The 16054-nt window shown below is 35.8% G+C and overlaps 1 protein-coding gene across 2 annotated transcripts in view; it reads left to right on the top strand.

Annotated features, from left to right (window-relative positions):
• Window positions 1–15782, top strand: part of LOC143732921 (tumor necrosis factor receptor superfamily member 14-like) — a 47696-nt gene extending 31914 nt beyond the window's left edge. The window contains exons 3-7 of one of the 2 annotated variants that reach the window (XM_077224395.1): window positions 809–991; window positions 5438–5563; window positions 14655–14807; window positions 15250–15331; window positions 15487–15782. In XM_077224395.1, the coding sequence (XP_077080510.1) occupies window positions 823–991; window positions 5438–5563; window positions 14655–14807; window positions 15250–15331; window positions 15487–15700 (744 nt within the window). In that variant the 5' untranslated portion in view covers window positions 809–822 and the 3' untranslated portion in view covers window positions 15701–15782. Of the gene's footprint in view, window positions 1–683; window positions 992–5437; window positions 5564–14654; window positions 14808–15249; window positions 15332–15486 lie in introns of those variants that run through there. The other variant, XM_077224396.1, reaches the window with a different exon arrangement.
• Window positions 15783–16054: the final 272 nt, after the last annotated feature.

Here is a 16054-nt window from a genome sequence, read left to right as displayed (position 1 = left end):
AATGATCGCAATTTCGAGCCTTGCTTTAAGGCAATAATTTAGTTGAACCAGGTAGTGTAACTATATATAGAATAGTTTTGTCTTTTGAGAGAATGTAGTGAATGCTGTTGTCTAGCATCTAAAAAATTAAAAATTTTAAAAAATGAATGCTTAACCTTTCATTCCTGGATATGTTATATGAGAGATGGGCATTTTGTAAATTCAGTTCCCTCTGTCTTTCTGAGTAGACATGTTATATGTGACCCTGGACCACAAAACCAGTCACAAGGGTCATTTTTTTTAAATTGTGATGTATACAGTATCTTAACGCTGAATAAATAATCTATCCATTGATGTATGGTTTGTTACGATCGGATAATATTTGGCCGAGATCCAACTATTCTATACAACTATATATACGCTCACAAAAATATTTTTTATATATATTTACGGTAGGAAATTTACAAAATATATTCATGTAGCATAATCTTTACTTAATATCCTAATAACTTTTAGTATAAAAGAAAAATCGATAATTTTAACCCATACAATGTATTATTGGCCATTGCCACAAATACACCCGTGTGATTTTTGACTGGTTTTGTGATCCAGGGTCACATTTGCTTGTTCATTCATGTAAGCATAATGTTTTGAGACCCATACATTTTTATAAAATGGATTTAAAATAGATGACTTGTGGGTATTGAGACAAAAGCGCTATTGGTCATATTGAAGATATGTTTAATAATTGAACACTGGGGAGATGTTAGGGTCTGGCACAATTTCTGTTTTTTTTCTGAAAGGCATGTAACACAAATCTATTTTTCAGCTCCATGAGACAAAATGATCACCGCTGGACCAGTGATGATGACTTTATTAGTCCCCCAATATGTGTACTATAATCTCTCAACGTTACTACCACTACTCATCATGAAAATCATGCTTTGTTTGGCAACTTGTAATAATGCAGAATATGAAATTAATGGAGAGTGTTGTCCAATGTGTGATCCAGGTAAGTCAAACTGTTCTTCATCTTATCGCCACAACAGATGTGGATGAAGTCATATACTTAAAGGGGTCATATGATTTATCAGGCTTTAAACTGTCTCAACAGTACTGATGAGCCCAACAACTCTAATATGCTCATGAACAATCTTTTACATTTTGACTGATCTGGTCATAGCCAGACACAGGTAATTTCAGTGTGCTATATAAAGCAGGCAGGTGCAGTCCCATTGGCAGAAACTACACATGTTGGGTACTTTACTTTCCATTCATCTGGCATAGTCATAATATAGTAACTATTATAATTTTCTCCCATGACTGGGCAGGCCAAGTTGTTGTGAATTCTATTTATATCCATTTTTTATATGTAGTTTTATTTCACAATGTATATATAGATTTATTTCACAATGTCATTAGATATTTGATTTTTAATTATATGACCCCTTTATGTCACAAATAATATTTTAGTTAGTTAGATCTCTAGACTTTAAAATCTATACGTCATTGATTCCCAACCATGTTCCAGGAAGCTCCCAGAAAGTACACATTTTTTCTCCCTAATCAAAAACACCTGAGCTTCATCAGCTTAGATTAAGTATTTGAAGACCTGTTTCAGATAAGGGAATCTTCAAAAATGTGTTCTGTTCGAGGGCCTCCATGAACATGGCTGGGAACCACTGGTAGAGTATAATTTATATATCACTATAGACCTGTTCTATTTTAAAAAATGTAATGTGTTTTGAGTGTGTTAGCCTGCATCACTGCATTATGTAGCATGTACACATGACTCTGGTCTAGGGCTGGGTTTCGTTATATAGATTTATCAATTCCATTCTGTTCAGTTCTGATTTAAGAATTCACAACTCTGACCAGCAGAACACTGACATCTACAGGACAAGCAGAGCTGTATAAATTCAATTCGATGGGTATTAAATATTTTTGGTCACATTACTGCTAAAAATTTTTCCAGTCTGATGGACCCAATGTCTGTCAAATAACCAGTGAAGCATCAAGAATGATTATAATTTTATTACATAAACAGCGATTGATAATTGATTTCTGGTAACGCTGTTGAGGCTCTTGCTGCCTGTGAGAGACTTCAGTGGAGAAATCAAAACAAATGAGCATAGTAGCACACATAGCCTAAAGAAACTCTGAAGAAATGTAGGCTCCTGAGATAAAAATTCTGAATGTTGAGTTTTTTAATTCATAACATGACATAGTTAAATAACAACATGACAAGGGAGCTATTTGCCGAATATTCTCACGATTGCAAACAGGGTGGGAAATTTACTTTTTTGCCGACAAGCCACAATGGCTGGTGGATGCCCAATTTTACCAGCCACTTGTATTTTTTACCAGCCACTTTTTCTGGAATTCAAATTTATGAATGAGAACTGTGACTTTGATAACATTGACGTCCATTACAAATATGTCATTCGTTTTATCCATTTAACAATATGATTTATGCTGCACTCAGGAGCCAATTTATGTTTTCCCCCGTGGATGCTCACGGACGCACGCCCCTTTTTAAAAAAAAAAAAAAAAGCACTATTAGCACAAACATGTAAGCAACATGTATGTACATGTTTGTATTTTTGAGAGAGTTTTATGCATGGTTATTTTACAGTTTATTTTTTAATATTAGTTAACTCTGTATGACCATAAACGATGGAGTATTTAAATGTATTTTGCTGCTATTTGAAAAAAATCCAGCAAAACGTGCCCGCGCGTTTGTCGACCCCAGAGGGTTAACTCGATAATAAAGCCGTAAAGTAGGCTATCTTTCAACTCAGGACAGCACCACTTCTCACAAATACAGATAGGATTGGAGATGAAAAGTTTAACTGACACGTAATCGAGCTCCGGAGCACCCACGGTATCGGCTCCTATCCTCGCCGCTGCTAAAACTATCGCTAAACTAAAAAAACGATAGCTATCTAGCCATCACAAAACACAACTTCAAGTTAGTAATTTACTTACTTGCACATCCAAACGTAGTCCCGAGAAGGTCTGCCCTTTTTGCCGATCGCATGGATGTTTCTGAATAGAATTGCTCATATTCATTGACTCTATTTTAAGGTTAGTTGTTCCTCTAACGAACGAATTGTTTGCATTTTCGGACAACGCATAGGTTCGACAGTAAGCGAACTAAGCGAACCCTCGTTTTCCCTTCGACATCAATGCGCCACTTGTTCGAAAAGTACCTTCACTTTTTATTTACTTCGCCCTCAACAGGTTGTACATTCATATACTGCTGACTCCGCGGCGGGCCTCTTAACACCGGGTATATTTTTTTAATTTTCCTTCCGTCTGTACCTCGGCTATATGTGTCACGGTCCGTTCAGCGCCGTGTCCGTGCGCTGTGTCCGTAAAGCACAGCGCTGAAAACCAATCAAATTAGTTACTCGACAAAAGTGCATTATTTTTACTTAGCAACAGCATTCTTTGACAAAAGATGTCCAATCCGTTACAAGGAATGTTTTAAGTAGTAACCAATAAAAATATGTTTTACAATTTACCCGCCACTGTGGCTGGTATACAAGGCAAAGTCACCCGCCACTTTGAAAAAGTACCAGCCATTGGCTGGTGGCGGGTGCTAATTTCCCACCCTGATTGCAAATGTTACATTGATTTTAGTTAATTAAAAAAGTAGTTAATATTAAATTAGCCTACTTACATTTTAGACACAATATTGACTGTTTTTGTTCTGTTTTACCAACGAAAATAGTTCCAAAGAAAGATCAGAGCAGAACTATTGCTTATCTCAGAGCAGTAGGGGTGTTTTGTTACTGAATGATTCACCTTTTTGAACAAATCAGTTGAGTGAAAGACTATAACAATATAACAACTATAGACAATAACTCACTCATTAAAGGGTAACTAAACACTAAAACAACTTTTTTTAGTTAATGATCTGTAAGAATGGAGCTTCGTAAATGCTGTTCATTGATTCGAGTAAATTTTTTTGACATTTGGGTTTAAAGTGTTTTAATTTTACAATATATGGTGTAAAATTGTCTGAGTGCTGCCCTCTTCAGGTTGAACGGTGGCTACTGCAGTTGAATTTTCCTATTGGAAGTTGTGGTACCAGCTAACCACCCCCTTGCCTACAGAGAGCTGCGTCTCAGATGCACGCCCCCCCTCCGCTGGGCTCTGCCCACTTTTCCTGCATTTTTCAAATATTGCCAGTGGGTGGAGTCAAGCTTTGACCAGGGCTTTAGTTACCCTTTAACTGACTTACCGCCACCTACTGGCTGTGTAGTTTCTTGTTTAAAAGTATGCATTTCTTCCAACATTTCTTTATTGTATATTCAGAAATGTCTTTAAAATATGAATCTCATAACATTGTTTATTGGAGTTGTGATTTTTGCTGTGAACATTATTTAATTTAATTGGTAACAGCCCTATATTGTATATTTAATTCATTTAACAAATGTAAGAATTTGACATGAAAGATGACGCATACATTTAATAAGGTTAAAAAATTGGCCTTTATAAAGGTAAAGATATAAAAATTATGATATTAGAAATTAGATAAAAAATATGCAGATTTAAGTATGTAAAAGCTTATAGAACACTGATGAAAATATTTCTTCAGAATAAACGGTTTACACAACCAAGATCTCGGTGATGCAGTGCTTTTGTTGGATTTTTTGTATGGGATATTATCTACTGATGTGAAAAGTTCACTGTAGGATATCATAATAATAAATAGCATTTATGACAGCAATGATATTTTGTTTTCTTTTTACATTAAAGGGTAACTAAACCCCTGGTCAGAGCCTGACTCCACCCACTGGCAATTTTTGAAAAATGCTACAAAAGTGGGCGGAGCCCAGTTGAGATAGAGGGGACGAACCAAGGGCAGTTAAATACTCTATCCTGATTGTTTTCAATACTTGCAATTACAACTCCTGACTTGCTACAGTGGTTATGACGAAACAAGATGGTTTTTATACTGCCAAGGGCGTGGTAGCTCGTACCAAGGGCGTGGTGAGCTGGTCCCTGCTTACCATACCTCCCACCCCTTACATCACGAACCACCGAAAACATCCAATAGGAAAATTCAACTGCAGTAGCCACCGTTCAACTTGAAGAGGGCAGCACTCAGACGTTTTTACACCATATATTGTAGAATTAAAACACTTTATAGCCAAATGTCAAAAAGTTTCTTGAATCAATGACCAGCACTAATAAAGCCCAATTCTTACAGATCATTAACTAAAAAAAGTTGGTTTAGGGTTTAGTTACCCTTTAAATATTACATATACGCATGTAATTTCATTTTTCATACAAGGTGGCAATAAAAAGGTCTTAAAAAGTCTTACATTTAACTTGTTTATATCTGACCCTGTTTACAAAATTTACAGAAATACACAGACATATAATTAATGCAGCATTTAAGGCTTTAGGACTATCAATAATGAATTTGTTGGTAATTTGTTTCTAGGAAAGCGAGTTCATAAGCATTGTGATGAGACCACAAGCACTACATGTGATTCGTGCCTTGTGATGACCTATACTAACATTCCTAATGGATTGTCCAAATGTATGCCATGTTCAGTCTGTGATCCAAGTGAGTAAAAATCACTTTATCTCGTTTAGTGAGTCATTTTTTATGGGGTTAGAATTGTTGCATTATTCCAAATAAATAGATTAATATTCACAAATAAATGTAGAGATTCACAAAAAATTTAGCAAATTCACAAAAATAGATTAAGATCCACAAATAGATGTATGGAGTTTCACAAAACATTATAAAATTCACAAATAAATAAAATGAGATTTGCAAATAAAAAAGTATTTACAAATGTTTTATTATTTTACAAACAACTCTACCTGGCATTTATTTGTGAAAAGCTTCTTGTACATTTGTAAATTCCCTCACACATCTGTGGATTTTGAAACACTTCAAGCGTCAACATGCAGAAAAATCCACAAATAAGTGGACTCCACCCACCCTTTACTCAAGCCAATCAGATAACGGCCACATTGAGCTGGCCAATCGTAGCACGTCCTTGCTACAACCAATCACGTTTAAGTTTACACTCTGGGCGATGTTGCTCTGAAATAGCTTTGCTCATTCATCATTCATCTGCATTGGCTCAAATAGGAAGTGTACACGTAAGGCCCATAAAATTGCTAAAAGATGTTTAAAATTTGTATTTTGTTAGAATTAGACCATTGTACAGCGTTCACACCGAACGTGAATTGAGCGTCTGGAGCGAGTGATTTCCATGTTAAGTCAATGTAAAGACGCGTTGACTCGCGTCTGGAGGTCCTGTGGTGCGATAGAAGCGATTTCGCCTCATTCTAGTATGGCAAGCCAAAGTATTCATAAATGCCTGGTCAGACGTCTGACTGCACACTGACCCGTCAAAAGCATGCTTTTCGATAGGCGCGATTTGCCGTAAAAGCGGAGAAAGCCAAGAGGGCCAAAAACACGTGAATTTTAACACATCAATCATGCGTATTTAACCAGTTAAATACGCGTGAAATACATGTTAAAAATCAGTTTAAACGGGTCAGTGTCATTGGCTGCTGAAGATTTGGGTCTAACCATTTTAACCATCAAGGCATTAACATTTGTGTGGCGAAATCATTTACAGTGGAGGTAACCAATCAATGCAGGTTTAAGATACAGACCACTGTAATCAATATCTGTCTTTGGAAAACAACATGAGCTTTTGTTGTGCTTACATTTACAGCTATTGCAAGCAGGTGGCGCTTATTGAAACCTTTTTGCTCTGAGATTGGGCACTCATCAGACAAACCGTAATTAGGTATGCAGGTGATATTATCAATTTAAATGAATTTTGAAAAAGGAATCAATGAAAAAGGAATCTTGCAGCAGCATTTTGCACTAATTGAAGACGAGTAATTTGAGACTTTGAAATCCTGCAGTACAGTGAATCGCAGTAGTCTAAACGTGAGGTGATAAAAGCATGAACAGACATCTGTAGAGTTCTATGATTAAGGAAAGGTTTGACTTTAGACAGCAGACGAAGTTGATAAAAACTTGAACTTTTAAAATACCAATACAATGTAAAAGCATGTATGTACACAATAAGTGCATTGTATCAAATTATTTTATTATTTCAATGCTAGAAGAACATAATAGTTAAGGACACACTTAATATAAAGTGGGTCCCAGTTTATTTATTTATTTTCAGTATATACTTGTGTGCATCATGTACGCAGCCATATATCAAGGTGGGCCTCACACAGCAGGGGTACATTCACAGTTTCATTACATGGACATTTATCTACTTTGTTCATCATAGAAGGATTTAATAAAATAGCTAACAAAGATACATTGACAGGTGACACTGCACTGACTCCCCTTTTAAATTGCTAATTTTACCCTTTACACTTTTTTTCCCCCACATCAGCAGGTTTCACTTGGAATGCTCCTAATGCAGTCCTGGGCAAACACGGTCCTGGAGGGTCAATGCCTTATATGCCCTGCAGAGTTCAGCTTCATTTAATTTTTTCTAAATGTAATACATTTTCAGTGACATCAATTCTGATTTAAAATAGTAATGCATATGTTAACAAACTGACCCACTGTACATTTTATCATGCAGATGATTTGTATAAATGTATGATCACAAGCTTGATTGTGTTCTGTCTGTGCTTGAGGAACGTAAAGTAAGTGGGGAACTGAAAAAAACGAGTTAGCTTTAATAGCACAGTCTCATTTCAGTAAACTGCTGGTTAGGTTTGAAATTTGCCACAGGGTGTCCGGTTAGAGTCTTGGTGAAAAGATGTTGGAAATTTGAGAGTAACCTGTTTATTTGTCACCACAACAACTCCGTTATTATCAAGGATTGAATGGTTGTCCTTAGTTGTGGGTGTATTTAGTGTTTTCTATAGAAACAGAAAATGCGGAGTAATAATAACATTAAATATTACAGATATACACATGAAGAATTTTCAGCAAAATACACAACTGACTTGCTACTTGAATAAGTTAAACAGTAAACAGCTTGATTTGTTCTATATTGTATCAGCTTCGCTCTGTCTGGACATGTTCTTAGGAATATCTAAAAAACAAGCACTCAGACAATGAACTATGGCCTTAGCGTGGTCACTGTATATAGTGTAACATAGAACATGCAGGTGACTTTCCCCAAAATGAATCAAAAAAGGCTATGAAATATACTTGAATTTGAATTATATTTTCTCTTGTTCTGGTGCCAATAACACTGAGTCGTTGCAGGGGTTTGGTTCATAGCTTCAAGATCAAAGTTGACAGAGACCGTTCATGAGCTGCTTCATGGCATCAACAAAGCCTGATTGTTTTGATTTGGTTTTGTCATCTCAAAACTAATCCTTTAACCCTGAGTTTGTTCAGCTACCTTCATGGTATAGGTCCTTGAGCAGTACGCAGTATAATTAGTCTTCTGTCCTAGCTTTTTAATACTTTCAGTAAGCTAATCAAGTCCATCACATTGCTAAACAAGCATATAAACTGTTACAAAAGCAGCCGTAAAATTAATTCTAGCTGTTATGAAGTGTACAATAAGATTCTCAGCAACAATCCAGATTACTTGCAGATTATCTGTGTGGTTCTAAAAAAACAAACATAATAAGCTACTTAGTATTTTATGTTTACCTAAATGTTATATGGTGTTTTAACAAATTGCCTAATAATTTTTACAGATAAATTGCTTTAATACCAATTATCAAGGTGGCCTAAGACTTTAGTACAGTAAAATACTTCTACTGTCAGGAAAGCCAAATCAAGTTCTTATACCTGACCTGAGCACAAGCTCTCATTCTAATCCTGAAAGTCTTAAATACTTATAAAGCCTTAAATACCATATTTAAATACTTTAAGTCATTAAATTAATTTAAATTGATGATATCATCTGTGTATCTAATTACTGTTTGTCTGATGTAGCAAATTAGCTCTATGAAATATTAATAACCAATCATAACTTGTTATAATTGATTATGAATATTTGGGTCAGTTAATCGGATTAACTTGATGTAGCTACATTAACATTACAACCAATTACTCAGTTCATCCTGTGAACCCTCAATATTGGTTATTAATTAATTAATAGAAATGTAAATTTCCGGGGCATGGGAAATGTCTTTCTTACTAAGTACTACTAATAGCAAGTAGTCAAAATCTAAATTATTAGTGACTCCAGATATATGAGCTTGATACACGGACAACTTTACGTGTGACATAAACAAGATTTTATTAACTAGACTAAACACTTAAACTAACATACATATACATACATGCATACAGTTTACCAAGGTAAAGATAGAGCTGAAGCAGAATACAGGAAAGCAAGAAGTTATAGCATTGTTTGAAATTCATCAGATCAACAGCCTTGAGCAAACCTGAGAAAACTTCTAGTTCAGCATCTTGAGAGAGACTTCTCAGGAAGGACCAAGAGAGTAAGAGGGCTAAGAGAAGGCCTGATCTTGTTATCAGGGTTCGCAGTAGAGCGTGAAGATGTCACACCCTCTGGAGCCAATAAGAAGTTGTCCCTTTGGAGGGAGATTTTACGACCCTTTGTGTTCGAGCAAGACATTTGAATCTGTAATTTCATTGGATGTTTAAGAAAAAGAATCTTCAAGATTCTTATAATACCCATGCGTCACAAAGTTTGCAAAATGTTATGTAAATTAACAAATGGGGAATGAAGATTGGAGTTTATAGAGACCAAACATGCCACACATATGATTTTGGTTAACCATATATGCGAAGTCTGAAACATTAACCCATTAGAGTTTACAAGAAAACAGGCCAAACTACTTAAAAGGAAAATCATAAGATGGGATAATGAGATACATGTTTATACATTTCTCAAGTGGTTATATATATAGAATATATAGGATTAACAGGGTTTATTTCTCCTCAGTAAGAATAGTGTCGCATCTCTCAGGAATTCCCTTTTTGGGGTCGTAAAAATTCTTATCAATGTAACAGGACACTGAGTTCTGCCAGTGGTGTTAGCTTCATTGTGATGTTAGTTTCGGGGGAAGTTACATAGACCTTTGTTTGGAGAGTGAGTTTGCCGGACTATTCATTAAATATAATGAATAATTTGTGTGTGTGTGGTTGGTCCAGACGGGACCACACAACAAAAGCTGGCGTTGTTTTCCAAAGAGAGATATTGATTACAGTGGTCTGTATCTTAAACCTGCATTGATTGGTTACCTCCACTGTAACAGTGTAAAGGGTAAAATTAGCAATTTAAAAGGGGAGTCAGTGCAGTGTCACCTGTCAATGTATCTTTGTTAGCTATTTTATTAAATCCTTCTATGATGAACAAAGTAGATAAATGTCCATGTAATGAAACTGTGAATGTACCCCTGCTGTGTGAGGCCCACCTTGATATATGGCTGCGTACATGATGCACACAAGTATATACTGAAAATAAATAAATAAACTGGGACCCACTTTATATTAAGTGTGTCCTTAACTATTATGTTCTTCTAGCATTGAAATAATAAAATAATTTGATACAATGCACTTATTGTGTACATACATGCTTTTACATTGTATTTGTATTTTAAAAGTTCAAGTTTTTATCAACTTCGTCTGCTGTCTAAAGTCAAACCTTTCCTTAATCATAGAACTCTACAGATGTCTGTTCATGCTTTTATCACCTCACGTTTAGACTACTGCGATTCACTTTACTGCAGGATTTCAAAGTCTCAAATTACTCGTCTTCAATTAGTGCAAAATGCTGCTGCAAGATTCCTTTTTCATTTATTCCTTTTTCAAAATTCATTTAAATTGATAATATCACCTGCATACCTAATTACGGTTTGTCTGATGAGTGCCCAATCTCAGAGCAAAAAGGTTTCAATAAGCGCCACCTGCTTGCAATAGCTGTAAATGTAAGCACAACAAAAGCTCATGTTGTTTTCCAAAGACAGATATTGATTACAGTGGTCTGTATCTTAAACCTGCATTGATTGGTTACCTCCACTGTAAATGATTTCGCCACACAAATGTTAATGTTCTGATGTTAAAGCTAGAATGTCCACTAATGTGTTTATTTACAAAAAGGTATGAGTGGAGAAAAACAAGGCAATTTTATTTTTATCAAAATTTTCATAAACTGCAATTTAAATATATTATTTCTATAGGTTATACAAAAAAGGACTAAATAAATAGGCTGAATAAGCTGATCTATAGCATGTAAACTGGTGGTAGCCTAGTCTATGAAATGGTTGGATCCAAGTCATCAGCAGCCAATGACACTGACACGTTCAACCTCATTTTTTTTACGTGTATTTTACTGTGACTTTTTTTTTGCTTTACTTTTAATGCATAACCTTAGTCATAGCATCAAAAAGTAATCTGTTTACGTAATGCATGCTGCTTGTAATGCATGGCTTTACTCGTAACATCAAAAAGTAATCTGATTGCATAATGCACATTACTTGTAATGAATTACTTGTTAGATCAAAGAGTAATCTGCTTAAGTAATGCATGTTACTTGTAATACATTACTTTACTGGTAACATTAAAAAAATCTGATTAAGTAACGCAAGTTACTTGTAACGCATTACTTTACTCGTAACATAAAAAAGTAATCTGACTGTGTTATGCATGTTACATTACCCCCAACACTGCAGATGAGATTTTAAACACCTGATTGCTAGGTTTTCTCAGAGGAGGTCTATGTTAGAAATGTGTTCATCTTGAACATAATATGAATTATCATCTTATAAGGGTAAATTGACATACTATGGTACACTGGAGTGAGCATCTGAGTTGGGTTTCCACAGTTGTACCTTGTCAGGCTGTAGAGATTTCTGATGGAATCACGTCCTCATGTTCTGATATCAAAATTAAACCGGTTTCACTGTATACATATTTTCCCAAGCATGACTGGGTGTCAACCACATTTTCTACTGATTGAGAGAGAAAATATTGCAATAGATTGACTTAGAATGTCCTATTTTACTGCCATGAGTGAATATTGTAGAAAAATTCCACACTAGAATGCAGGTTTCCACAAAATGGATGCTGTTTACACACAGACCACAACTTCCCAGAAGCTAACACGTGTGACGTAATGCTCCGCCTAACGATACATAGGAGCTACGAGGAGTTCAGCAACCACGTGTGCAGTGGGATATTAAAGGCTACAGAGTTTGGGATGACATAAACCATGTCACGTTGTTTTCTGTTGTTTTTACAGTTTTGACATTTGTTTTATCAGCTAGACCTCTTCTCCCCACATTTTCTATCGTACTCTCCCTACCCCTAGGCTACTCCACTCTCTATCTTTAACCTACTGAACAGGGTCTTACTTAGGTGGTCCATAGCACAGCCAGTTACCCAAAGCCCTCCACTCTTGTTCTATATTATATACAGTTGTTTTTCACCTCTATGCTGCAGGACTGTGCTCCACAGAGAAAGTTTGTTTCTGTTGTTTGTTAGTAGTCCTCTGCCTACTAATGCAAACAAGACAAAAATATTGCAGAACATGTTTGAAGAGTCACAAAATAAAACAACTAAATTGTGTTGTACGACAAAACATCCCTTATGTAAAGTTTATAACTACTTTTGTGCGTGTGTGTACATGTAATATTTGAGAATGAAAAACTTTACTGTACACAACAGAGCAACAGCTTTTCCCACTTCTTCATTCAAGGAGTTTTAATGTCGCATATGATCAGCTCTGTGGATCTAACAATCTATAAAGCATTATAAATGGAATTTTAAATATTAAATACCTGTATTACAATTCCCTTTGTTTGTAGAAAAGATTTAGGTAGGTTCTTTTTAAACGTGTGACAGGTTGTTGCAATCCAAGAGATATCATGCATTTAAAAGTGAAATATGCCCGGCAGACAAGCGATATGCATTTATTGATAGGTAAAAATCACACATATAATATTTCATATGAATCAGACTTAATAGTTTTTTTATGGTAAAAGTTACTTACAGCATCTAAAGTAGGCTAAATGCATGTATTTTTCACCATTGCAAGATTTTTATTTGCAGCATCCAACCCCAGCACACGCTGATGCTGAGGCTCGTACTGTTACATCGCGGGTGGTCATTTGGCCTCATATTTGGTATTCTACATGACATTTATGTATGTCCTATAGCTATCTGTCACCGCTATTGTGCGGTGACAAATAGCTATGAAAGGCAAAATCATATGTTCTGTAATTTCTTACATCGTGTCTATCACGTGCGAGGCTGTCTACACTGGGCAAAGCAAATGTGCAAATCGCGCTGTGTCGCGCCTCTTGCCGGTGTAGAGAGGGTGTTACTGATCATGATGCTCGGGATCTGTGATGATCATAATTCCCTGAGTTCATCCTGATGGAAATATAAAGAGGCATTAAAATCCAAAAATCTTTTGAACACAGAGTGTTTTAACCACACAAACAGTTCACCTCAATTTGAATGAAGCGCCCAAAGATTATTACTGCTCCTTTCCATAGACAGTAAAAGAAATGGACACATGCAGCGAGCCCCTTGATTTCAACGGAGAAAAGTGAAGCCCATTAGAAGCGCTCACTTCCTGATGGGTGAGCGTACTACGCAGGCTCAAACTGAGCTTGACGACGTAGATGTGACATGAGCAACCTGTCTGACAGTTGTAAATGTTCTAGTAGCTGTGCCAAGACAAATCTGAATCACCTAATTCCTCAAAAACGTTGTTGAAATATTTTGTCCCGTTGCTTTTATGGACTCTCTATCTATGGGCTTCTCCCTTGACTTTATGCCTCTATGTCCCCCGATTGCCTCATAGACAGTAAAAGATTGCCTGCGAGCTTCTCCTCCTGTCTATACGGTAATACTGTGCGACAGAGAGTCGCGTGGTTATGACGCAATCGTTAGCCTATTTTTACAAAAATGGCTTCTACGGGGCCATAACGTAAGATACAAAGTAATTTAGCCTTTTATACATTGTCATGTTTCTTTAGAAATAAATAATGGACAAATGAAGTCTCAGTAAAGTTATTCGCTGTCAAAGTGATGCCAAAATGAATGGGAGTCAATGGAAAACTAACAGCAGGTGATCGTCTGATACAATGGCGGCCCCCAGGGAGGCTTCAGTTTTCGGCTGATGGATTACCCCCTTGCTCCTTTCAAGGGTGCAAGAATCAGTTTCCGCCCGAGTGTAAACCCAAACGTGATTGGTTGTAGCGAGAACGTGCTATGATTGGCCAGCTCAATGTGGCCGTTATCTGATTGGCTTGAGTAAACGGTGGGTGGAGTCCACTTATTTGTGGATTTGTCTGCATGTTGACACTAGATGTGTTTAAAAATCCATAGATGCGTCTGGGGATTTACAAATGCACAAGAAGCTATTCACAAATGTGTGCAGCGATTTAAAAAGGCACAGAAAGCGGTTCACAAATAAATGCCAGGCAGAGTTGTGTTTGTAAAATAAAAAAAATGTGTAAATATTTTTTTATTTGCTAATCTCATTTTTTTTATTTGTGAATTTTTTTAATTTTTGTGAAACTCTTTACATTTATTTGTGGATCTTAATATTTTTAATTGTGAATTTTATATTTTTTGTGAAACTCCTATAGATTATAGATTAAATCTTAATCTATTTATTTGGAATAATGCAACATTTTCAAATCATCTTTTTCCAAATGACTTGTCATTGGCCGGTTTACTACAACTGACTCATTTGTTTCCTTTCTTGACAAAGGTAATGGGCTGAGAGTAAAGCAGGCATGTACATTAAAATCAAATACAGTGTGTGAACCTTTGCCAGGTTATTACTGTATAGATCTGCACTTAAGCTGTCCAAAGGCTGTGAAACATTCAACCTGCTCACCTGGACAATACGTCAACCAAACCGGTCAGTCTTTTAGCATTCGATAGCTGCTTTATTATTCAACCACAAAAACTGATAGGCAAAGATGACATCTGAGAACAATAACTCTGCTTGCATTTATATCAAATAACTGTAAAAATTGACATTTGCATATTGTTCCAAATTCGTGTGACAACTTTTCATCGCACATGGAAAAGAGAATCCTTTCTATGAATGTGGATTTACTACAGATCCTTATGACAGACATATTGTTTGCTTTTGACTCTAGCAGCACCTGACAAAACCAACTGACAAAATCTATTGAATTATGATGAAGTAGATTATTAGTTAGTTATGATTGTGATAATTCATTTTGTGTGTCAGATGCTATAGCCTACTGAATAATGATGTCACTAGCTAATGTGAGACCTGTCACTTCCTTTATTGCTCCTGGAGTTGTACTTTATATTTCTGAATGTTTCTATAGGAACTGGATTTAGTGATACAGTTTGTAATGACTGTCCTGTTGGTTCATATTCAGATGGTACACTCTGTAATTTACATACAAAGTAAGTATTATTATTTTACAACATTGATTTTCCACACTTTCTTAAAATGAAATTTGTGCATTTGTTGTTTTTTATTTGCTTCAGTAGATTTTGTGGTTAAATCAAGCTCTTTTCGCAGATATATATAGTTTAACTTTTGCGCCTAACTCTAACAGGTGTGAATCTCTTGGCAAAATAACAGTCAAGTCAGGAACAGAGACGTCTGATGCTGAGTGCAGTGATGGAACACCTTTACTGGTTGTGGTGTCGGTGATTATAGTGTGTGTGGTGTTAATTGTCATCATTGTTGTTGTTGTTATTATTGTTATAAAGAAAACAAAAAATCAATATAATATAACTTCTCTCCAAGATTTGAATCTGCGTGCTTAAACTCTGTTTCCCAACGCAGTGTAAAAAGACGTCCATTTGACAAAGTTTTAATAAAGTCTTGGTTACTTGTCTGCCACAATAATTTAATGTCTTTGAATAGTAATTACTAGTAGCCTATATATTTTTCCATGAAATGTCTTCAAGTCCTCCATCTGACCAAGCCCTCTTTAGATTAAACTTTTATTGCTAGGCAATTATATATATTATATATATTCTTACTGCTAATCTAACAGCTGCTGAATAAAGCAGATAATCTTCAGTCATGATTATTTACATGTACTGATGTGCCCAGATCCATACTGTTTGAAACAGCTTCTTGGACTAAAATAGTTTTATTAAACAGCTGAAAAAAGA

Source organism: Siphateles boraxobius, unplaced genomic scaffold, assembly GCF_051911475.1.
Source record: "Siphateles boraxobius isolate OS27281-9 unplaced genomic scaffold, OSU_SipBor_1 9, whole genome shotgun sequence".
In the NCBI taxonomy this organism is placed as follows: Eukaryota; Metazoa; Chordata; class Actinopteri; order Cypriniformes; family Leuciscidae; genus Siphateles; species Siphateles boraxobius.
The sequence above is the reverse complement of the archived record's forward strand: the minus strand, read 5'-3'. Positions and strand labels throughout refer to the sequence as shown.